This window comes from Salvelinus fontinalis, chromosome 25, assembly GCF_029448725.1.
Source record: "Salvelinus fontinalis isolate EN_2023a chromosome 25, ASM2944872v1, whole genome shotgun sequence".
NCBI lineage: Eukaryota > Metazoa > Chordata > Actinopteri > Salmoniformes > Salmonidae > Salvelinus > Salvelinus fontinalis.
The window spans coordinates 431,131-454,744 of record NC_074689.1 but is presented as its reverse complement, the minus strand read 5'-3'; the positions used below and the strand labels follow the sequence as shown (position 1 = coordinate 454,744).

General features: G+C 42.5%; 1 protein-coding gene across 2 annotated transcripts in view; it reads left to right on the top strand.

Moving 5' to 3' along the window:
* The window catches only part of LOC129822717 (cadherin-7-like), a 159,881-nt gene extending 138,081 nt beyond the window's left edge, over positions 1-21,800 (top strand). For both annotated transcript variants that reach the window (XM_055881043.1, XM_055881042.1), the window contains exon 12: positions 18,178-21,800. In XM_055881043.1, the coding sequence (XP_055737018.1) occupies positions 18,178-18,710 (533 nt within the window). In that variant the 3' untranslated portion in view covers positions 18,711-21,800. The remainder of the gene's footprint in view (positions 1-18,177) is intronic.
* The last annotated feature ends 1,814 nt before the right edge of the window (positions 21,801-23,614 follow it).

Here is a 23,614-nt window from a genome sequence, read left to right as displayed (position 1 = left end):
AATAATAATATGCATATTGTACGATCAAGGATTTTGTGGGAAGCCGTTTAAAAAATTAGCCACATTAGCATAAATAGTCTAAACAGCGCCCCCATCCCCAACAGGTTAAACTTGAAACTCTCGACCTGCTCCACTACAGCCCTGTCGATGTGAATGGGGCATGTCCGCCCCTACTTTTCCTGTAGTCTAAGATCATCTCCTTTCTCTTGCTCACGTTGAGGGAGAGGTTGTTGTCCTGGCACCACACTACCAGGTACTCTGACCTCCTCCCTATAGGCTGTGTCATCATTGTCGGTGATCAGACCTACCACCGTTGTGTCGTCAGCAAACGTAATGGTGTTGGAGTCGTGCTTGGCCACGCAGTCGTGGATGAACAGGGAGTACAGGGTAACAGGGGACTACGCATGCACGCCTGAGGGGCCCCCGTGTTGAGGATCAGGGTGGCAGATGTGTTGCTGCCTGCCCTTTCCACCTGGGGGCAGCACTTCAGGAAGTCCAGGATTCTCACATAGGTGTTCTTTTTGTCCAAGTGGGATAGGGCAGTGTAGAGTGTGATTGAGAGTATGCCATCTGTGGATCTGTTGGGGCGGTATGCGAATTGGCGTGGGTCTAGTATTTCCAGGATGATGGTTTTGTGAGTCATGACCAGCCTTTCAAAGCACTTCATGGCTACTGACGTGAGTGCTACGGGGTGGTAGTCAATTAGGCAGCTTACCTTCACTTTCTTGGGCACACAGATTATGGTGGTCTGCTTGAAACATGTGGGTATTACAGACTCGGTCAGGAAGTGGTTGAAAATGTGAGTGAAGACACTTGCCAGGTGGTCCCGCATGCTCTGAGTACATGTCCTGGTAATCCGTCCTGCCCCGCGGCCTTGTGAATGTTGACCTGTTTAACTTCTTATGGCTGCAAGGGGCAGTATTGAGTAGCCAGTTAAATCGTGCCCATTTCAAACGGCCTCGTACTCAATTCTTGCTCGTACAATATGCATATTATTATTACTATTGGATAGAAAACACTCTCTAGTTTCTAAAACCGTTTGAATTATTTCTCTGAGTGAAACAGAACTCCTTCTGCAGCACATTTCCTGACCAGGAAGTGGAATGTCAGAAATCGATGCTCTGTTCAACTTCATGCCTATACATGGGCAATGAACGTAGGAGTCTACGTACACTTCATACACCTTCCCCTGGTTGTCAAGAGGCGGTGAGAGAAGAAATTTCGTGTCTATCTTGGTCTGAGGTGGAATTAAAGCTCTTTGTATGACGTGACCGTCCATTTCCTGTTTCTGGAGCGCGCGAAAGAGGACATGGATTTGCCTTCTGTTTAGCTGTCGTTATGGACGACTAACATCTCCGGTTTAGATTTTATTTGATACATGTGACCATATCATCGTAAAGTATGTTTTTTCAATATAGTTTAATCAGATTATTGAATTTTTTTCGGGAGTTTTGCCGTGTTCCGTTCACTGACTTTGTTGACGTTGGAGAGATCCGTGCCACTTGGCAAGTGCCCATGCTAAATCAAGAGGGAAATTTGCCGTTCCAGATCCAAACAACGACTGTTCTGGACAAAGGACACCTTGTCCAACATTCTGACGGAAGATCACCAAAAGTAAGAAACATTTTATGATGCTATTTCTAATATCTGTCGTGCATGTGAACTGGTCGTCGGCGCCCAAGTGTTTCTGGCTATTGTGGCTACGCTAATATAACGCTATATTGTGTTTTTGCTGTAAAACACTTGATAAATCAGAAATATTGTCTGGAATCACAAGATGCCTGTCTTTCAATTGCTGTACACTATGTATTTTTCAGAAATGTTTTATGATGAGTATTTAGTTATTTGGCGTTGGTGTCTGTAATTTTTCTGTCTGCTTTCGGTGCAATTTCTGACTGTAGCTGCAATGTAAACTATGATTTATACCTGAAATATGCACATTTTTCGAAAAAAAAACATATGCTATACGATAAATATGTTATCATACTGTCATCTGATGAGGTTGTTTCTTGGTAAGTGGCTATTTATATCTTTATTTGGCCGAATTTGTGATAGCTACTGATGGAGTCAAAAACTGATGGAGTAATAAAAGTGCAGTCTTTTGCTAACGTGGTTAGCTAATAGATTTACATATTTTGTCTTCCCTGTAAAACATTTTACAAATCGGACATGTTGGCTGGATTCATGTGTACCTTTCATATGCTGTATTGGACTTGTTAATGTGTGAAAGTTAAATATTAAAAAAAATTATCTTTTGAATTTCGCGCCCTGCACTTGAAGTGACTGTTGTCATAAATGTACCGACGTCGGGCTTGCACGCCAAACAGGTTAAAGGTCTTGCTCATATCGGCTACGGAGAGCGTGATCACAGAGTCGTCCAGAACAGCTGCCGCTCTCATGCATGCTTCAGTGTTGCTTCTCTCGGAGCGAGCATAAAAATGCATTTAGCCCGTCTGGTAGGCTCGCGTCACTGGGCATCTCGCAGCTGGGTTTCCCGTTGTAGTCCATAATAACTTGCGAGGCATGCAACATCTGACGAGCGTCAGAGCCGTTGTAGTAGTATTCAATCTAAGTCCTATATTGATGCTTTGCCTGTTTGATGGTTCGCCTGAGGGCATAGCGGGATTTCTTGTAAGCGTCCAGATTAGTCTCCCGCTCCTTGAAAGCGGCAGCTTTAACCTTTGATATGTACGCATGGTCACTGTGGGGACGACGTCATCGATGCACTAATTGGTGAAGCCAGTGACTGAGGTGGTGTACTTTTCAATGCCATTGGATGAATCCCGGAACATTTTCCAGTCTGTGCTAGAAAAATAGTCCTGTAGCATCTGTGTCATTTGACCACTTCAGTATTGAGCTAGTCACCGGTACTTCCTGCTTTAGATTTTGCTTGTAAGCAGGAATCAGGAGGACAGAATTATGGTCAGAATTGCCAAATGGAGGGTGAGGGATAGCTTTGTATGTGTCTCTGTGTGTGGACTGAAGGTGGTCTAGAGTTTTTTTCCCCTCTGGTTGCACATGTGACATGCTGGTAGAAATGAGGTAAAACGTGTAATATTATGGTTCTTGTCTCTCGACATGGCTTTGATGAAGCATTGGACTGTAGCAGATGAGCTACATGAATGTTGACAAGGCGATGACCAACTTCAACTCGGTAAGTCAAATTACCTCTGCAAGATCGCACCTGAGTTCCACAGAAATTACATACCATCACCCTCTCTCCCTCTTTGAATTCTCTGACAGTCTGAGTGTCTGTCATGAGCTTTCTTCTGCTGTAGCTTGTGCTTTGCCACAGTGTTTGACAAGTCTGGTTTCAACAATGTCAGGCAGGAATGTGGTTGGCGTTTCAGTTTCTCCAGTTCAGAAGATTCTGCAATTTCTTCATTAGCTGCACTCATTTGTAATAATGTACAAATTGTGTTACGTTTCTACCATGCCCACTGAGATCGTCTGTTTTCAATGATAGTTCTTACATTAACCACCAGAGGGCAGTACCACTATTGTGGACTCCAATAATAGGCTTTCTACTTGGCAGCTCCCAAACACCGTGGCTGCTATCAGTGCTCAGGATAAGCAGTCTTCTACTGGCGGAAAAAAAACTGATGATTTTCATTATATTGAGTTTCATTACTCACGCAACATTCTTCCCTTCAAGCAATGTCGGTTTAAAAAGCGTAACCTTTCTGGCGCAGGCGTTCCGCTAGCGACCCACCTCGACAACATCCGGTGAAATTGCAGAGCGCCAAATAAAAAAATACAGAAATAGTCATAATAAACATTCATATTCACATTCACATTCAAATACAAGTGTTATACATCGATTTAAAGATTAACTTCTTGTTAATCCAGCCGCTTTGTCAGATTTCAAAAAGGCTTTACGGCGAAAGCATACCATGCGATTTTCTGAGGACAGCGCAACGTTTACAAAAGCATACAAACATTTTACAACGAAGTAAAGGTATTACAAAAGTCAGAAATAACGATAAAATTAATCACTTACCTTTGAAGATCTTCATAGGATAGCAGTCACAAGAGTCCCAGCTACACAATAAATGTTTTTTTTGTTCAATAAAGTCCCTCTTTATATCCCAAAAACTCTGGTTTGTTGGTGCGAGTTGTTCAGTAATCCACTGGCTCAAAGGCGGTCAAAACATGCAGAAGAATACATCCTAAAAGTACCGGTAAAGTTCGTCGAAACGTGTCAAACAATGTTTATAATTAATCCTCAGGTTGTCAATTATCTAAATAATCGATAATATTTCAACCGGACAATAGCGTATTTAATAGAAAGGAAAAACAATGAAGGGCGCTCTCTCGGTCATTCGCGCAAACCAGCACTGCATGATTCTACAGTCCACTGACAGAAAGGTCTCATTTGTCTTCATTTTTCAGAAAAAAAGCCTGAAACAATGTCGAAAGACTGATGACATCTAGTGGAAGCTATAGGAACTGCAATCTGGGTCATAATCCATTAGATACTCTATAGCAGGGGTGTCAAACTCATTCCACGGAGGGCCTAGTGTCTGCAGGTTTTTGTTTTTTCCTTTCAATAAAGCCCTAGACAACCAGGTGTGGGGAGTTCCTAACTAATTAGTGATGTTAACCTGTTGAGGATGGGGGCGCTGTTGTGACTATTTATGCTAATCGTATAATTTTTGAAACGGCTTCCCACAAAGTTCTTGATCGTACAATATGCATATTATTATTATTATTGGATAGAAAACAGTCTATAGTTTCTATAGGAGTTGAAATTTTGTCTCTAAGTGGAACAGAGCCCATTCTACAGCAATTTCCCTGACATGGAGTCAGATTTCAGAAATTTTGGCCACTGTTCTGGAGTCAGTTAAAAGGGCACTGTTATTGCTATGACTATACGGACACTGCTTACGTCTTCCCCTGGATGCCTTTACGTGATGACGATTTGAATGGGGTCGATTGCGCGTTCACAGGCACTATAAATTAAAAAACCCTGTAGCTAGCAAGTCTTTTCTTGGTGCGTAACGCGCGTGGAGGACACCGACCCGCTCCTGTTCCAAGCGTTAGTGTTGGGAGTAATCTTTCTCCGGTCATGTTAAGACTCGTTATAGGAGTTAAAAACATCATAAGGTAGTTAATTTAAAGCGTTTTATAGCAATTTATATCCGTTTAGTGCGATTTTGGGACATTTATTTCTGAAACGCTGTAAATTGCTGGGCACGCTTCCAGTTCATCCCGAACGCAGTTGGCATTTCCACATGGCAAGAGGACAGCTTTCCACCAAAAGACGATTGGACCCAAGAAAGGATCCTTTGCCCAAGATACTGATGGAAGAACAGCTCAAAGTAGGACATTTTTATTATGATAAATCGTGTTTCTGTCGAAAAATGTTAGTGGCTTAGGACGCCATGTTTTTTGACGTAGCTTCGCTTGGCGCAAACTGTATTGAAAAGTAAGGATAATTTAAAAAATGTAATTCCGCGATTGTATTAAGAATTAAATTGTCTATCAATCCCTGTCCACCCTATATTTTTTAGTCACGTTTATGAGTATTTATGTATAAGAGTAGATCACTGTCTAAGTGGCGCATGGACATTTTCTGACCAGCTGAGCTACATTTCACATTGTCTAACCATGATTTTGGTGGCTAAATATAAACATTTTCGATCAAACTCTATATGGATTGTGTAATATGATGTTACAGGAGTGTCATCTGAAGAATTCTGAGAAGGTTAGTGAAAAAATTAAATATTTTGGCGATGTTGACTTTTATCGCTCACTTTGGCTAGAATCAATGCTGGGCTGCTATGTGCTATGTGCTATGCTAATATAACGATTTATTGTGTTTTCGCTGTAAGACACTTAGAAAATCTGAAATATTGTCTGTATTCACAGGATCTGTGTCTTTCGATTCGTGTATGCTGTGTATTTTTACGAAATGTTTGATGATTAGTAAGTAGGTAAACACGTTGCTCTAAGTAGTTTTTCTATTCCATTTGTGACGGTGGGTGCAATTGTAACCTATGCCATCTACCTGAAATATGCACTTTTTTCTAACAAAACCTATCCCATACCATAAATATGTTATCAGACTGTCATCTGATGAGTTTTTTTCTTGGTTAGGGGCTATAAATATCTTAGTTTAGCCGAATTGGTGATAGCTACTGGTGTTGGTGGACAAATAAAAGATGGTGGATTATGCTAATGTGTTTTTAGGTAATAGATGTACATCTTTACATATTGTGTCTTCCCTGTAAAACATTTTAAAAATCGGACATGTTGACTGGATTCACAAGATCTGTTTCTTTCATTAGCTGTATTGGACTTTAATGTGTGAAAGTTAAATATTTAAAAAAAAAATCTTTTTTGAATTTCGCGGCATTGGTTTTTCAGTGGGGGTGGGGGGGGAGTGCCGCTAGCGACACACTCATCCTAGACAGGTTAATTCATCAATCAAGTACAAGGGAGGAGCGAAAACCCGCAGACACTCGGCCCTCCGTGGAATGAGTTTGACACCTGTGCTCTATAGGCATCCAATTGAAAAAAACACATAAAAAAAATCCCACTTCCTGGATGGATTTTCCTCAGGGTTTCGCTCGCCATATCAGTTCTGTTATACTCACAGACATTATTTTAACAGTTTTGGAAAATTTTGAGTGTTTTAAATATCCAAATCTACCAATTATATGCATATCCTAGCTTCTGGGCCTGAGTAACAGGCAGTTTACTTTGGGCAAGCTTCTCATCCAGATGTCGAAATACTGCCCCCAAGCCATAAGAAGTTTTAATCACCTCGTCGCGACTGTAATATTTGTTTTGTGGAGATAAATACCAGGCAGGAGACGGGAGTACAGTTTAGTGTCGTTCAGTAAGAACATCTCGTGCTCTACAGCCCCCGGGCCAATAGTGTGCATGTGCACTTCCTATTAGGTGTCATAGCTTAACACTGCCGTAATACATTACTGCTTAGAAACAGCATAGTAACAAATATAGACATATATAGATCAACAATACTACAAAACAGATTTAAGTTTGCCTGCATTAAAGTTCCCGGCCACTAGGAGTGGCGTTTCTTTATGAAAATGTTCTTGTTTCCTTATGGCCATTGAGTGTGGTTTTAGTCCCAGCATCAGTTTGTGGTGGTAAATAGACGGTTACAAAAAATGATCTCTCTTGGTAGATAGTGTGGTCTACAGCTTATCATGAGGTACTCTACCTCAGGTGAGCAATACCTCAAAACTTCCTTAGATATTGTTGTTGTTTGATGCAAAAAATACACTTTACAAAATAAAATGCATCATTATTCCATTACCATTATTACAAAGAATCAGACAAATGATGCTACCCTCTGCCAATTGGCTTCTCAGTTTATTCAAGCCAGTCTCAAAATACAACCCCTTTAAGACAAAAAGCTATTTAACTGACTCGCTTTTCAAAGATGTCTAGAAATCTACACCTTTGGGGTGCTCTTGTAAGAAGCAATCACTCCCCAATTCAATACCTTACTGTGGTTGTTTTCAATTAAAATGGTCAAACATGAACAAAAACAGCTTCTTAGCAAAAAGCAAATTCTCAAGCAAGAATTTAGCTAGGACTGTTTGGGAGTGGTCTGAGTGGGCCGGGGATAACTGAAAATTTGCTGTTATTGGAGGTTTGTAACTCTCTTATTGGTATTTTAATTCATTTACATCACCAGGCAGGCCAAAACTCCACCCCATCAAAACATTTAAAACAGCTCTTACACTAAAAGGGCATTATCATAATTTTCACAATTTCACAGTATTATTCTAACCTCAGTGTGGAAATATATATTAAACACAGGAATATCACGTGACTGCTAGGCAAGATTTGAATGGAGAAAGCTGATCCGAGAGCAGCACTGCTTTTGTTTAGAGCCCATCAGTATCGACACATGATCTAACGACGCACCTTTGGCAGCGATTACAGCCTCAAGTCTTTTTTTGTATGAAAAGCTTGGCACACCTGTATTTGGGGAGTTTCTCCCATTCTTTCCTGAAGATCCTCTCAAGCTCTGACAGGTTGGATGGGGAGCGTCTCTGCACAGCTTTTATCAGGTCTCTCCAGATATGTTTGATCAGGTTCAAGTCCGGGCTCTGGCTGGGCCACTCAAGGAAATTAAGAGACTTGACCTGAAGCCGCTCCTGCGTTGTCTTGGCTGTGTGCTTTGGGTCGTTGTCCTGTTGGAAGGTGAACCTTTGCCCTAGTCTGAGGTTCTGAGCTTTTGGAGCATGTTTTCATCAATTTTCTGTCTGTACTTTTATACATTCATCTTTCCCTCGTTCCTGAGTAGTCTCCCAGTCCCTGCAGCTGAAAAACATCCCCATAGCATGATGCTGCCACCACCATGCTTCACCGTGGGGATGGTGCCAGGTTTCCTCCAGACGTGATAGTTGGCATTTAGGCCGAAAGAGTTTAAACTTGGTTTCATCAAAGCAGAGAATCTTATTTCTCATCGTCTGAGAGTCCATTAGGTACCTTTTGGCAAACTCCAAGCAGGCTGTCATGTGCCTTTTGCTGAGGAGTGGCTTCCACCTGGCCACTCTACCATAAAGGCCTGATTAGTGGAGTGATGCAGAGACGGTTGTCCTTCTGGAAGGTTCTCCTAGCTCTGTCAGAATGACCATCAGGTTCTTGGTCACCTCCCTGACCAAGGCCCTTCTCCCCAATTGCTCAGTTTGGCCGGGTTGCCACTTTGGTAGTTCCAAACATCCATTTAAGAATGATGGAGGCCACTGTGTTCTTTGAGACCTTCAATGGTGCAGAAATTTTTTGATAACTGTAAAGGTCCTGTGTGTAGCTGGTGTCCTGTCATGCGCAGGACAGCAGAATTGAGTCATCAACGTTCTTTACTCAAAAAGACAAATATACAAGTAACATTACGAGCCCACAAAGACGGACCGAATTACAATAAACAATCACTCACAAACACAACATGGGGAGCAGAGGGTTAAATAATAAACAAGTAATTGGTTGAGTGAAGCCAGGTGTGAAAGACAAAGACAGAACACATGGAAAATGAAAAGTGGATCGGCGGTGGCTAGAATGCCGGTGACGTCGACCGCCGAACGCCGCCCGAACAAGGAGAGGGAACGACTTCGCCGGAAGTCGTGACAGTAACCTTCCCCACATCTGTGCCTCGACACAATCCTGTCTCAGAACACCACGGACACTTCCTTTCGACCTCATGGCTTGGTTTTTGTTCTGACATGCACTGTCAACTCTGGAACCTGTGTGTGCCTTCGCAAATAATTTCCAATCATTTGAATTGACCACTGGTGGACTCCAATCAAGTTCTAGAAACATCTCAAAGATGATCAACTGAAACAGGATGCACCTGAGCTAAATTTCAAGTCTCATAACAAAGGGTCTGAATATTTATGTAAATAAGGTATTTCAGCTTCGTATTTTTAATACATTTGCTAAAATGTAAAAAAAATAATAATAATGTTTTCGCTTTGTCTTTCTGTTGTAAGGTTCTGTATTTATTTTCTTAGTCAACCTTGTGTTCTGTTTCGTTGTGTTCTTGAACGTAGCCCTAATTTTTTGTATTCTGTTCTTGAACGTAGCTCTGTCTTTCATTTTTGATCATTGATTTCACCTGTGTTAGTTACTCACCTGGTCTCACTAAATCCTTATTTAGTTCAGTTCATTCTGTTTGTGCCTTTGTGAGGTATTGTTCGTTTTGACACTACTAAGCCTTTTCCTAGCTCATTTGTGAGAACCAGTTAGAGCCTTCAGTCCTAGTTTCAATTCACCTGTGTATGATGAAATAAACACCTGCCGTGCTCTGCGCGTGAATCTACACTTTTTTCTCCCTGAGTATTCATTACAACTGTACCTACCATATTGATTTCTACCTAATTTCAGACTTTTGTGTTCCAGTTCCTTATATTTGAAGATCCTTTTTTTCTAATGCTGTGTTATATATTTATAAATACGATAAATAGAAAGTAAACTTTGTTCAGATGTAGCTTAGTGCTTAGAGCGTTGGACCAGTAACCAAAAGGTTGCTGGATCAAATCACCAAGCTGACAAGGTAAAAATCTGTTGTTCTGGCCCCTGAACAAGGCAGTTAACCTCCAACGAGCCTCTACCCCGGATCCGGGAGCCCCCCCCCCCCCCCACACTGATTAGCATCGCTAGCATAGCGTCACAATTAAATAGTAGCATCTAAATATCATTACATCACAAGTCCAAGACACCTAATGAAAGATACAGATCTTGTGAATAAAGCCACCATTTCAGATTTTTAAAATGTTTTACAGGGAAGACACAATATGTAAATCTATTAGCTAAACACGTTAGCAAAAATCACCATTTTTCTTTGTCCACCATTTTCTCTCAACACCAGTAGCTATCACCAATTCGTCTAAACTAAGATATTGATAGCCACTAACCAAGAAAAAAACTCATCAGATGACAGTCTGATAACATATTTATGGTATAGGATAGGTTTTGTTAGAAAAATGTGCATATTTCAGGTAGATATCATAGTTTACAATTGCACCCACCGTCACAAATGGACTAGAATAAATACATAGAGCAACGTGTATTACCTAATTACTAATCATCAAACATTTCGTAAAAATACACAGCATACACTAATCGAAAGACACAGATCCTGTGAATACAGACAATATTTCAGATTTTCTAAGTGTCTTACAGCGAAAACACAATAAATCGTTATATTAGCATACCACATATGCAAACGTTACCAGAGCATTGATTCTAGCCAAAGAGAGCGATAACGTAAACATCGCCAAAATATATTAATTTTTTCACTGACCCTCTCAGAATTCTTCAGATGACACTCCTGTAACATCACATTACAACATACATATACAATTTGTTCGAAAATGTGCATATTTAGCCACCAAAATCATGGTTAGACAATGACAAAAGTTGCCCGTGGTTAGCTAATAGATTTACATATTTTGTCTTCCCTGTAAAACATTTAAAAAATCTGAAATGGTGGCTTTATTCAAAAGATCTGTATCTTTCATTAGGTGTCTTGGACTTGTGATTTAATGATATTTAGATGCTACTATTTAATTGTGACGCTATGCTAGCGATGCTACTCAGTGTGGGGGGGGGGGGGGGGGGGTGGGGGGTGCTCCCGGACCCGGGGTAGATACTCGTGAAAGGTTAAAGTAAAAACAGATACCTTATTGACATAAGTATTTGGACCCTTTGCTATGAGACTCGAAATTGAGCTCAGGTGCATCCTGTTTCCATTGATCATCCTTGAGATGTTTCTACAACTTGATTGGAGTCCACCTGTGGTGAATTCAATTGATTGGACATGATTTGGAAAGGTACACCTTTCTGTATAAGGTCCCACAGTTGACGATGCATGTCAGATTAAAAGCCATGAGGTTGAAAGAATTGTCCCTAGAGTTCCAAGACAGGATTGTGTTTTGGCACATACAGTGGGGCAAAAAAGTATTTAGTCAGCCACCAATTGTGCAAGTTCTCCCACTTAAAAAGATGAGAGAGGCCTGTAATTTTCATCATAGGTACACTTCAACTATGACAGACAAAACGAGAAAAAAAAATCCAGAAAATCACATTGTAGGATTTTTAATGAATTTATTTGCAAATTATGGTGGAAAATAAGTATTTGGTCACCTACAAAAGTTTATCTCAATACTTTGTTATATACCCTTTGTTGGCAATGACAGAGGTCAAACGTTTTCTGTAAGTCTTCACAAGGTTTTCACACACTGTTGCTGGTATTTTGGCCCATTCCTCCATGCAGATCTCCTCTAGAACAGTGATGTTTTGGGGCTGTTGCTGGGCAACACAGACTTTCAACTCCCTCCAAAGATTTTCTATGGGGTTGAGATCTGGAGACTGGCTAGGCCACTCCAGGACCTTGAAATGCTTCTTACGAAGCCACTCCTTCCTTGCCCAGGCGGTGTGTTTGGGATCATTGTCATGCTGAAAGAACCAGCCACGTTTCATCTTCAATGCCCTTGCTGATGGAAGGAGGTTTTCACCTCAAATCTCACGATACATGGCCCCATTCATTCTTTCCTTCACACGGATCAGTCGTCCTGGTCCCTTTGCAGAAAAACAGCCCCAAAGGATGATGTTTCCACCCCCATGCTTCACAGTAGGTTCTTTGGATGCAACTCAGCATTCTTTGTCCTCCAAACACGACGAGTTGAGTTTTTACCAAAAAGTTCTATTTTGGTTTCATCTGACCATATGACATTCTCCCAATCTTCTTCTGGATCATCCAAATGCTCTCTAGCAAACTTTAGACAGGCCTGGACATGTACTGGCTTAAGCAGGGGGACACGTCTGGCACTGCAGGATTTGAGTCCCTGGCGGCGTAGTGTGTTACTGATGGTGGGCTTTGTTACTTTGGTCCCAGCTCTCTGCAGGTCATTCACTAGGTCCCCCCGTGTGGTTCTGGGATTTTTGCTCACCGTTCTTGTGATCATTTTGACCCCACGGGGTGAGATCTTGCGTGGGGCCCCAGATCGAGAGAGATTATCAGTGGTCTTGTATGTCTTCCATTTCCTAATAATTGCTCCCACAGTTGATTTCTTCAAACCAAGCTGCTTACCTATTGCAGATTCAGTCTTCCCAGCATGGTGCAGGTCTACAATTTTGTTTCTGGTGTCCTTTGACAGCTCTTTGGTCTTGGCCATAGTGGAGTTTGGAGTGTGACTGTTTGAGGTTGTGGACAGGTGTCTTTTATACTGATAACAAGTTCAAACAGGTGCCATTAATACAGGTAACGAGTGGAGGACAGAGGAGCCTCTTAATTAAAGAAGTTACAGGTCTGTGAGAGCCAGAAATCTTGCTTGTTTGTAGGTGACCAAATACTTATTTTCCACCATAATTTGCAAATTAATTAATTAAAAATCCTACAATGTGATTTTCTGGATGTTTTTTTCTCATTTTGTCTGTCATAGTTGAAGTGTACCTATGATGAAAATTACAGGCCTCTCTCATCTTTTTCAGTGGGAGAACTTGCACAATTGGTGGCTGACTAAATACTTTTTTGCCCCACTGTATCTGGGGGAGGACACAAAAAAATGTCTGCAGCATTGTAGGTCCCCAAGAACACAGTGGCCTCCATCATTCTTAATTGGAAGAAGTTTGGAACCACCAAGACTCTTCTTAGAGCTGGTCACGCGGCCAAACTGAGCATTCTGGGGAGAAGGGCCTTGGTCAGGGAGGTGCCCAAGAACCCGATGGTCACTCTAACAGAGCTCCTTTGTGGAGATGGTAGAACCTTCCAGAAGGACAACCGTCTCTGCAGCACTCCACCAATCAGGCCTTTATGGTAGAGTGGCCAGACGGATGCCACTCCTCAGTAAAACGCACATGACAGCCCACTTGGAGTTTGCAAAAAGGCACCTAAAGACTCTCAGTATCAGGAAGCAAGGTAAGAACCAAGTGCAGACTCTGTGAAGTAACAATATTTATTGTAACAACAGGGGCAGGCAACGACAGCTCAAGGCAGGCAGGGGTCGATTAACAAAGATTAGAGGCCATGGTACAGGACGGCAGGCAGGCTCAGGGTCAGGTCAGGTATAGATCGGGAAATACAGAGGTGGAGCAAAGGTACAGGACGGCAGGCAGGCTCAGGGACAGGCAGAGTGGTCAGGCGGATGGTACATGGTCAGGACAGACAGAGTGGTCAGGCGGGTGGGTAGAGGGTCAGGACAGGCCAGGGTCTGGAGGAAACCTGGCACCATCCCTACAGTGAAGCATGGTGGTGGTAGCATCATGCGGTTTTTCAGCAGCAGGGACTAGGTGACTAGTCAGGATCAAGGCAAAGATGAATGTAGCAAAGTACAAAGAAATCCTTGATGAAAACCTGCTTAGAACCTCAGACTGCGGTGAAGGTTCACCTTCCAACAGGACAACAACCCTCAGCACACAGCCAAGACCACGCAGGAGTGGCTTCAGGACAAATCAAATCAAATTTATTTATATTGCCCTTCTTACATCAGCTGATATCTCAAAGTGCTGTACAGAAACCCAGCCTAAAACCCCAAACAGCAAGCAATGCAGGTGTAGAAGCACGGTGGCTAGGAAAAACTCCCTGGAAAGGCCAAAACCTAGGAAGAACACTAGACAGGAACCAGGCTATGAGGGGTGGCCAGTCCTCTTCTGGCTGTGCCGGGTGGAGATTATAACAGAACATGGCCAAGATGTTCAAAATGTTCATAAATGACCAGCATGGTCAAATAATAATCAGGAGTAAATGTCAGTTGGCTTTTCATAGCCGATCATTAAGAGTATCTCTACCGCTCCTGCGGTCTCTAGAGAGTTGAAAACAGCAGGTCTGGGACAGGTAGCACGTCCGGTGGACAGGTCAGGGTTCCATAGCCACAGGCAGAACAGTTGAAACTGGAACAGCATCATGCCCGGTAGTCCTGACGCATGGTCCTAGGGCTCAGGTCCTCCGAGAGAGAGAAAGAAAGAGAGAAGGAGAGAATTAGAGAGAGCATACTTAAATTCACACAGGACACCGGATAAGACAGGAGAAGTACTCCAGATATAACCAACTGACCCTAGCCCCCCCGACACATAAACTACTGCAGCATAAATACTGGAGGCTGAGACAGGAGCGGTCAGGAGACACTGTGGCCCCATCCGATGATACCCCCGGACAGGGCCAAACAGGAAGGATATAACCCCACCCACTTTGCCAAAGCCCAGCCCCCACACCACTAGAGGGATATCTTCAACCATCAACTTTACCATCCTGAGACAAGACCGAGTATAGCCCACAAAGATCTCCACCACAGCACAAACCAAGGGGGGGGGCGCCAACCCAGACAGGAAGATCACGTCAGTAACTCAACCTACTCAAGTGACGCACCCCTCCTTGGGACGGCATGAAAGAGCACCAGTAAGCCAGTGACTCAGCCCCTGTAATAGGGTTAGAGGCAGAGAATCGCAGTGGAGAGAGGGGAACCGGCCAGGCAGAGACAGCAAGGGCGGTTCGTTGCTCCAGAGCCTTTCCGTTCACCTTCACACTCCTGGGCCAGACTACACTCAATCATATGACCTACTGAAGAGATAAGTCTTCAGTAAAGACTTAAAGGTTGAGACCGAGTCTGCGTCTCTCACATGGGTAGGCAGACCATTCCATAAAAATGGAGATCTATAGGAGAAAGCCCTGTCTCCAGCTGTTTGCTTAGAAATTCTAGGGACAATTAGGAGGCCTGCGTCTTGTGACCGTTGCGTATGTGTAGGTATGTACGGCAGGACCAACTCGGAAAGATAGTTAGGAGCAAGCCCATGTAACGCTTTCTAGGTTAACAGTAAAACTTTGAAATCAGCCCTTGCCTTAACAGGAAGCCAGTGTAGGGAAGCTAGCACTGGAGTAATATGATCAAATTTCTTGGTTCTAGTCAGGAATCTAGCAGCCGTATTTAGCACTAACTGAAGTTTATTTAGTGCTTTATCCGGGTAGCCGGAAAGTAGAGCATTGCAGTAGTCTAACCTAGAAGTAACAAAAGCATGGATACATTTTTCTGCATCATTTTTGGACAGAAAATTTCAGATTCTTGCAATGTTACGTAGATGGAAAAAAGCTGTCCTTGAAACAGTCTTGATATGTTCGTCAAAAGAGAGATCAGGGTCCAGAGTAACGCCGAGGTCCTTCACAGTTTTATTTGAGACGACTTTACAACCATCAAGATTAATTGTCAGATTTAACAGAATATCTCTTTGTTTCTTGGGACCTAGAACAAGCATCTCTGTTTTGTCCGAGTTTAAAAGTAGAACGTTTGCAGCCATCCACTTCCTTATGTCTGAAACACAGGCTTCTAGCGAGGGAAATTTTGGGGCTTCACCATGTTTCATTGAAATGTATTTATTATGTTCAACATAGGAGGGCCAAGCACATGAAGCAGCTCTTTAAGTAGTTTAGTTGGAATAGGATCCAGTATGCAGCTTGAAGGTTTAGAGGCCATGATTATTTTCATCATTGTGTCAAGAGATATAATACTAAAACACTTGAGTGTCTCTCTTGATCCTAGGTCCAGAGTGGCAGAGTTGTGCAGACTCAGGACAGCTGAGCTTTGGAGGAATACGCAGATTTAAATAGGAGTCCGTAATTTGCTTTCTAATGATCATGATCTTTTCCTCAAAGAAGTTCATGAATTTATTACTGCTGAAGTGAAAGCCATCCTCACTTGGGGAATGCTGCTTTTTAGTTAGCTTTGCGACAGTATCAAAAATACATTTTGAATTGTTCTTATTTTCCCCAATTAAGTTGGAAAAATAGGATGATCGAGCAGCAGTGAGGGCTCTTCGATACTGCACGGTACTGTCTTTCCAAGCTAGTCAGAAGAGTTCCAGTTTTGTGTGGCGTCATTTCCGTTCCAATTTTCTGGAAGCTTGCTTCAGAGCTCGGGTATTTTCTGTATACCAGGGAGCTAGTTTCTTCTGACAATTGTTTTTAGTTTTTAGGGGTGCAACTGCATCTAGGGTATTGCGCAAGGTTAAAATGAGTTCCTCAGTTAGGTGGTTAACTGATATTTGTCCTCTGACGTCCTTGGGTAGGCAGAAGGAGTCGGTAAGGGCATCAAGGAATCTTTGTGTTATCTGAGAATTTATAGCACAACTTTTGATGCTCCTTGGTTGGGGTCTGAGCAGATTATTTGTTGCGATTGCAAACGTAATAAAATGGTGGTCCGATAGTCCAGGATTATGAGGAAAAACATTAAGATCTACAACATTTATTCCATGGGACAAAACTAGGTCCAGAGTATGACTGTGGCAGTGAGTAGGTCCAGAGACATGTTCGACAAAACCCACTGAGTCGATGATGGCTCCGAAAGCCTTTTGGAGTAGGTCTGTGGACGTTTCCATGTGAATATTAAAATCACCAAAAATTTGAATATTATCTGCTATGACTACAAGGTCCAATAGGAATTCAGGGAACTCAGTGAGGAATGCTGTATATGGCCCAGGAGGCACAAGTCCACAAGTCTCTGAATGTGGCCCAGCCAGAGCCCGGACTTGAACCCGAACAAACTTCTCTGGAAAGACCTGAAAATAGATGTGCAGCAATGCTCCCCATTCAACCTGACAGAGCTTGAGAGGATCTGCAGAAGAATGGGAGAAACTCCATAAATACTGGTGTGCCAAGCTTGCAGCGTCATACCAAATAAGACTCCAGGCTGTAATTGCTGCCAAAGGTGCTTCAACAAAGTACTGAGTAAAGGGTCTGAATACTTATTTAAATGTGATATTTCAGTTTTCTTTTTAAATATAAAGTTGCTCAGTCATTATGTGGTATTATGTGTAGATTGATGAGCAGAAAAAACAATTTAATCAATTTTAGAATAAGGCTGAATACTTTCCGAAGGCACTGTATAGATATATATACATGTGCATGTATATATGTGTATATGTATATATTTAATTATTTTTATCAGGCGGTGCTGCAGCACCCCAAATTCCCATGGCTATGGATACTATAGGCCTCTATGTAGAAAAAAAGAGGAAGACACAGACAGCGATGCTTTTTCCTAAGAGAAAGAAAGAGAGAAAAGTGATCAGACAGAAAGAAAAGCAGCAAGGAGCCATGCTGTCAGAAAGTGGTCACCAAACAGCAGTCAGAAGAATCTCCATTCATCTGTGTCATCCCCACCCCTTCCAACCCTACATTTTCTCTATTATTACGGGTTGTGAAGCGGTGTTTGCATTCGCTTTCCTGGTGGCCTCACACTAGCCCGCGGAATCCAGACGCAGATAGGGGAAGGAATATGGGTCAACAGAGCGATATTTCACTGGCACCAGTGCGACATTGATGGATGACGGATCATTAGACATTTGCCAGTTTGCTTTGGTGCGGAGAGTTATTTTCATCAATAATATTAGGGACTAGGGATTGGATGGGAAGTTCTGAGAAGTTCAGAAATTTCGTTTTTGGGACGTGGAAGTAGCGTGCAAAATAGAGGATAGAGGATAGAAATGTATTGATGCAAGGATATATTAATTTGAAATGTTTTAACATTTCATATTCATAAAATATGGACTTTTATTTAATGTAGATGTATCATCCTAAATGTACTATGCCTTTATATTTATATTAAAGAAAAGGTCATTGCAAGTTTTCTAAACTGGTGATGAATAAACATTTACCCAGACCCCCCCTTCCTCCTTCTCCTTTCTCTCTCGTTCTCTTCCGTTGTTCAGTGATGGTGCTGCTGATCGTGTCGATGCGTCAGAGGAAGAAGGAGCCATTGATTCTGGAGGAGGAGAGGGACGTGAGGGAGAACATCGTCCGCTACGACGACGAGGGTGGAGGAGAGGAAGACACGGAGGCCTTCGACATGGTAGCCCTCCGCAACCTCAACGTCATCAGAGACCCCAAGGTCCGGCGAGACGTCATCCCTGACACCCACACCTTCTTCCCCTACCCGACGTCCTCCTCCTCGCAGGCTGTCCACAAAACCCTGCCAGACAATGTGGTGTTCAGAGAGTTCATCTGGGACCGGCTGAAAAATGCAGATGTTGAGCCGTCAGCTCCGCCGTACGACTCTTTGCAGACGTACGCCTTTGAGGGGAGTGGATCGGTAGCTGAATCGTTAAGCTCCTTGGAGTCGCTAAGTACAGACTCAGAGCAGAACTACGACTATCTCAGCACCTGGGGGCCACGTTTCAAGAAGCTAGCCGACCTGTATGGCAACAGCGACGGCAATAGCAATGGCAACAGCGTGTTGTCATAGCCAAAACTTTCCTGAACTTAGACAACAAATGTGTTATGATAAAAAAAGAAAATGAACAACTAAACTACCAAAGGGCAGAGAAGGGGGTGAGAGTCTGTAAACAAAGTGAGATTGGGAAAATACAAATGACTTCAAAGGTTGGGTTTGTTTATGTGCCTTGGATTTGGGATTTTCAAAAGGGGTGACTTGGCAAGTTTTGACAAGTCATTTCAAAAGTGAGTTGACTGAAGAGGAAACCTTGTGAGCAAAAACATTAAAGGTTTTCAAAGCTGGGCTGAGGTCCAGCGTACATGGTAGGCTACAGTATATTTATGTGGAGAAACCTGTTCTCTCATTCCTGACATGGGCACAGACCCAGCAGTCTTGCATTGATGCATTTTCTTGCTCTTTTCGTAAAAAACAACAACACTTTTCTCCTGAAGTGCCCGGTCCCCGGTGGCTAATCGGTAGAGTAGTCACTCAACTATTCATTTGAAAGTCATGAAGAGTGTCAACGTTTTGTTTTTGTTCTGTGTTTTTCACAGAGAAAAACCAATCATCAAATCAAATGAGTCACATACACATATTTAACAGATGCGGGTGTAGAGAAATCTGTTAAATATGTGTATGTGACCAATTTGATTTGATTTGATGATTGTTTTTTCTCTGTGAGTCTGACTTAATATATTTTCTTCAGCTCCAACAGTGCAGTAATGTCTAACAAATCACAACAATACACACAAATCTAAAAGTAAAACAATAAATATTAGGACAAGCAATGTCGGAGTGGCATTGACTAAAATACAGTAGAATAGAATACAGTATATACATATGAAATGAGTAAAGCAGTATGTAAACAGTATTCAAGTGATTAATGTTCCATTATTAAAGTGACCAGTGATTCCATGTCTGTGTATATGGGGCAGTAGCCGGCTAGTAATGGCTATTTAACAGTCTGATGGCCATTGAGATAGCGCGGTGAACAGGCCACTCTTCAACCTCCTGAGATTGAAGAGGCGCTGTTGCACCTTCTTCACCACGCTGTTTGTGTGGGTGGACCATTTCAGATCCTCAGTGATGTGTACGCCAAGGAACTAGAAGCTTTCCACCTTCTCCGGTGTGGTCCCGTCGATGTGGATAGGGGCATGGTCCCTCTGCTTTTTCCTGAAGTCCATGAGCAGCTCCTTAATTTTGTTGAGGGAGATGTTATTTTCCTGCCACCATTCCGCCAAGGCCCTCACCTCCTCCCTGTAGGCTGCCTCGTCATTGTTGGTAATCAGGCGTGTCGTCCACACACTTGATGATTGAGTTGGAGGCATTTTTTGGCCACGCAGTCATGGGTGAACAGGTAATACAGGATGGGGCTGAGCACGCACCCTTGTGGGGCCCCTGAGTTGAGGATCAGTGAAGGGGAGGTGTTGTTTCCTACCTTCACATGGAGAGTTCTATCGTGTTGAAGGCTGAGCTATAGTCAATGAAAAACATTCTTACATAGGTATTCCTCTTGTCCAGATGGGTTAGGGCAGTGTGCAGTGTGATGGCGATTGTATCTGTGTATCTATTTGGGCAGTAAGCAAATTGAAGTGGATCTAGGGTGTCAGGTAAGGTAGAGGTGATATGATCCTCAACTAGCCTCTCAAAGAACTTCATGATGACAGAACTGAGTGCTACGGGGTGATAGCAATTTAGTTCAGTTACCTTTGCTTTCTTGTGTACAGGAACGATGGTGGACATCTTTGAAGCAAGTGGTGACATCAGGCTGGGATAGGAAGAGATTAAATATGTACGTAAACACTCCAGCAAGTGGGTCAGCGCGCATGCCCTAAGGATGCAGCTAGGGATGCCGTCTGGACCGGCAGCCTTGAGGGTTAACACACTTAAATGTGTTACTCACGTCGGCCACGGAGAATGAGAGCCCACAGTCCTTGGGAGCGGGCTGCGTCGATGACACTGTGTTATCCTCAAAGCGGGCGAAGAAGGTGTTTCGCTTGTCCGGGAGCAAGACGTCGGCGTCCACGACGTGGCAGGTTTTCCCTTTGTAGTCAGTGATTGTCTGTAGACTCTGCCACATACGTCTTGTGTCTTAGTCCCTGAATTGCGACTCCACTTTGTCTCTGTACTGACGTTTTACCTGTTTGATTGCCTTACAGAGGGTATAACTACACTGTTTGTATTCAACCATATTCCCAGTCACCTTGCCATGGTTAAATGTGGCGGTTCATTGCTATGTGTCAAGTAGTCAAGTGTACAGATCTGTTCAAAAGGAACCAATGCTGTTAATTTCCTGAGAGAGCTCTGAAATCTGCGTACATTTTCTCCTCTTAACATTGCATTTAACAGATGTTAGAATGTGGTGTTTGCCTTTGAAGTCTGTTTCCCTCAGGCTCATTCAAGTCCACTGTTATGTAATAATGATGTAATAACAATGATGTAACGTTATGGTTGAGATGGAAAATCCACATCCACCTGGTTGAACCTTTAAATAAAGTGTTTTTCATTATTTGCAAAGGAATTCGGAATTCACAGTCGATGTTGGATACTTGCAACATTGACTTGAATAAAGTGAAGGCTTTTTTGAATGGGATTCAATGCTGGGCTGAATTGTAATTCTATACCTTAATTTAACTAGGCAAGTCAGTTAAGAACAAGTTCTTATTTTCAATGACAACCTAGGAACAGCGGGTTAAACTGCCCTTTTCAGTGGCAGAAAGGCAGATGTTTAACTTGTCAGCTTTGGAATTCGATCTTGCAACAATTTTGGTTACTAATCCAACGCTCTAACCACTAGGCTACCTGCCGCCCCATGGGTCAAATAACTAAAATACATTGCTCTCCATGTAGCTCACAGTAAATGCAGCAAATTTGTTTGTCCAAAATGTATTTTGCAGAATGAATAATTTCGTTAATTGGTACGTGACACACACTGTTTGGTGAGAAAACAGGAGGCAAAGGAAGTATTTTCTTTCAAACAAAATGCCTTATAAACTGTTCCCATTGGAAGTCAGCATGTTAAATCAAACATTATTCTTATTTATTTTGAAGAATCATAAATGTGATGTTTGCGGATGTTTTTATCCTTTTTGTGGACAATAAAAATTCAGTTCCTCAAAAGACTTCTTTCAATTCTTTTGAACATAAAAAAATATATGATATGTCAGTGTCTTATCTTAACAAGGTGAACCAGATAGGCTTTGAGAAAAAAAACGAGGGCTGTTTTGAGGAGATGGCGATGCAGAGCTGCCTTTTTGCCTGCAATGAATATCAGCAGGCGTAAGACGCAGACACGCATAAACATACATTTTCTTTGCCTTTGCACAACTCCGGGATCCAGATGGGGTGGTAGAGAAAGGGAATGAAAGCGAGGGGTACAGAGGGAGGAGGAGAGAAAGTTTTCTGTTTGTTCCACATCTCCTCTAGATCAGGCTTTGTACATGAAAGGCCAGTCGGAAACAAAACAGGCTTCACGCCTCTGCAGAGGCGTGTGTGATGAATGGCGTGCACGCTCTTGGACCTCTTAAAGAGCCTTTTGCAAATTAGCCAGACGCTCCTCCTGTGTTGATCAGCCTCCTAGCTGTGTGTGCTAATAGTTCTGGTCAGATCATGTGAACAGTGGCATTTACACATACACATTTTTGCACTACCTATGGTGTGTGTGTGTGTGTGTGTACTTTGCATGTACTCCGTGTGCATACAGTACATGCACATGTGCTTGCCTTGCGTGTGTCTGTGTGTTGATAGAGAGAGCAAGCACGTGCCATGGGATTGCATACTTTTGTGTATCTCACCGCATGGTTTCATCTGTTTTGATAAAGTTTTGTGATACAATATGCAGAAGAGGCAGCTTCTCGGGCACCTTCGACAGCTTGCCAAGGTGCATGAAAACAACTGACAGTACTGTAACTAATCGTGATGCAACAGCATGCAATGAGGTTGCTATGCATCTTCACTTGGGCCGGTAAATATGCTCCCTCTCCGTACAGGTATTGACATAGTTTCCAAAGCTTTGAAGAAAAGCAAAAGGGAGAACATCTGAGGAGTATGAACCATGGGCCATGAGGAGCAAAGATAAGCACGTGTACTAATTAATACTGACACTACTGTGCCGTATTGGCCACTCAAGAGTTGTAATGCGAAGAAACAGGAACAGTTATTGTAACTTGAGCCAACTTTTTTTTCACAGTCCAATTAACTAATTTAGAAAGATTCTTTCAAAGACTGTACCTAACTGTTTGACTTATAAGCAGTAAAATCTGCCCTTGAATCCTTTGATTATGTTTTCTACAGTACTATACCATTTGACAGACAATACATCCTTTCAAGGATGTGGTATTCACATCAAAATGCTACTCCATCATATTCTTGTTGACCTTTAGATTATATTTGGATTCTTTCTGCTGCATGCTTGAACTCATTGACTGAGGCAGTCTCATAGTCTATTCCTACCACACACCACACACACAGTACCATCCTGACACCAAGCTTGTTTGCATGTGGAAACAGAGATAATTAATTGTCATGTCACACAAGTTCATAATTAGGCTTTTGTGTCTTTCGTCATCCTAAAACAATACTCTCTTAGTCTCACAATGAAAATTGGTGTAATACTGTACTGTACATCAGTCACTTGGTGATCCAGCCCCACCCAGTACATTTCTCATAATCCTGCCATTATAATAAAACCTTACTCTTTGACATCCATACTTGGTAATGACACAAGTATCCTATTGTTTTTGACAGAGATGGTCTTGAGTTTTACAGTAGTTTTACAGTACTTAGGAGCAAGCAGGGATTCGCTGTTATCATGGACTCAATCTGTACAATCTGTACCGCGGCAGATTACTACCTGCTGGCCCCGGAGGCTTGGTGTTTTGGGGGGTAACTTCAGGCCCGTTCCACGTTATAACCATATCACCAGCAAATTGCTC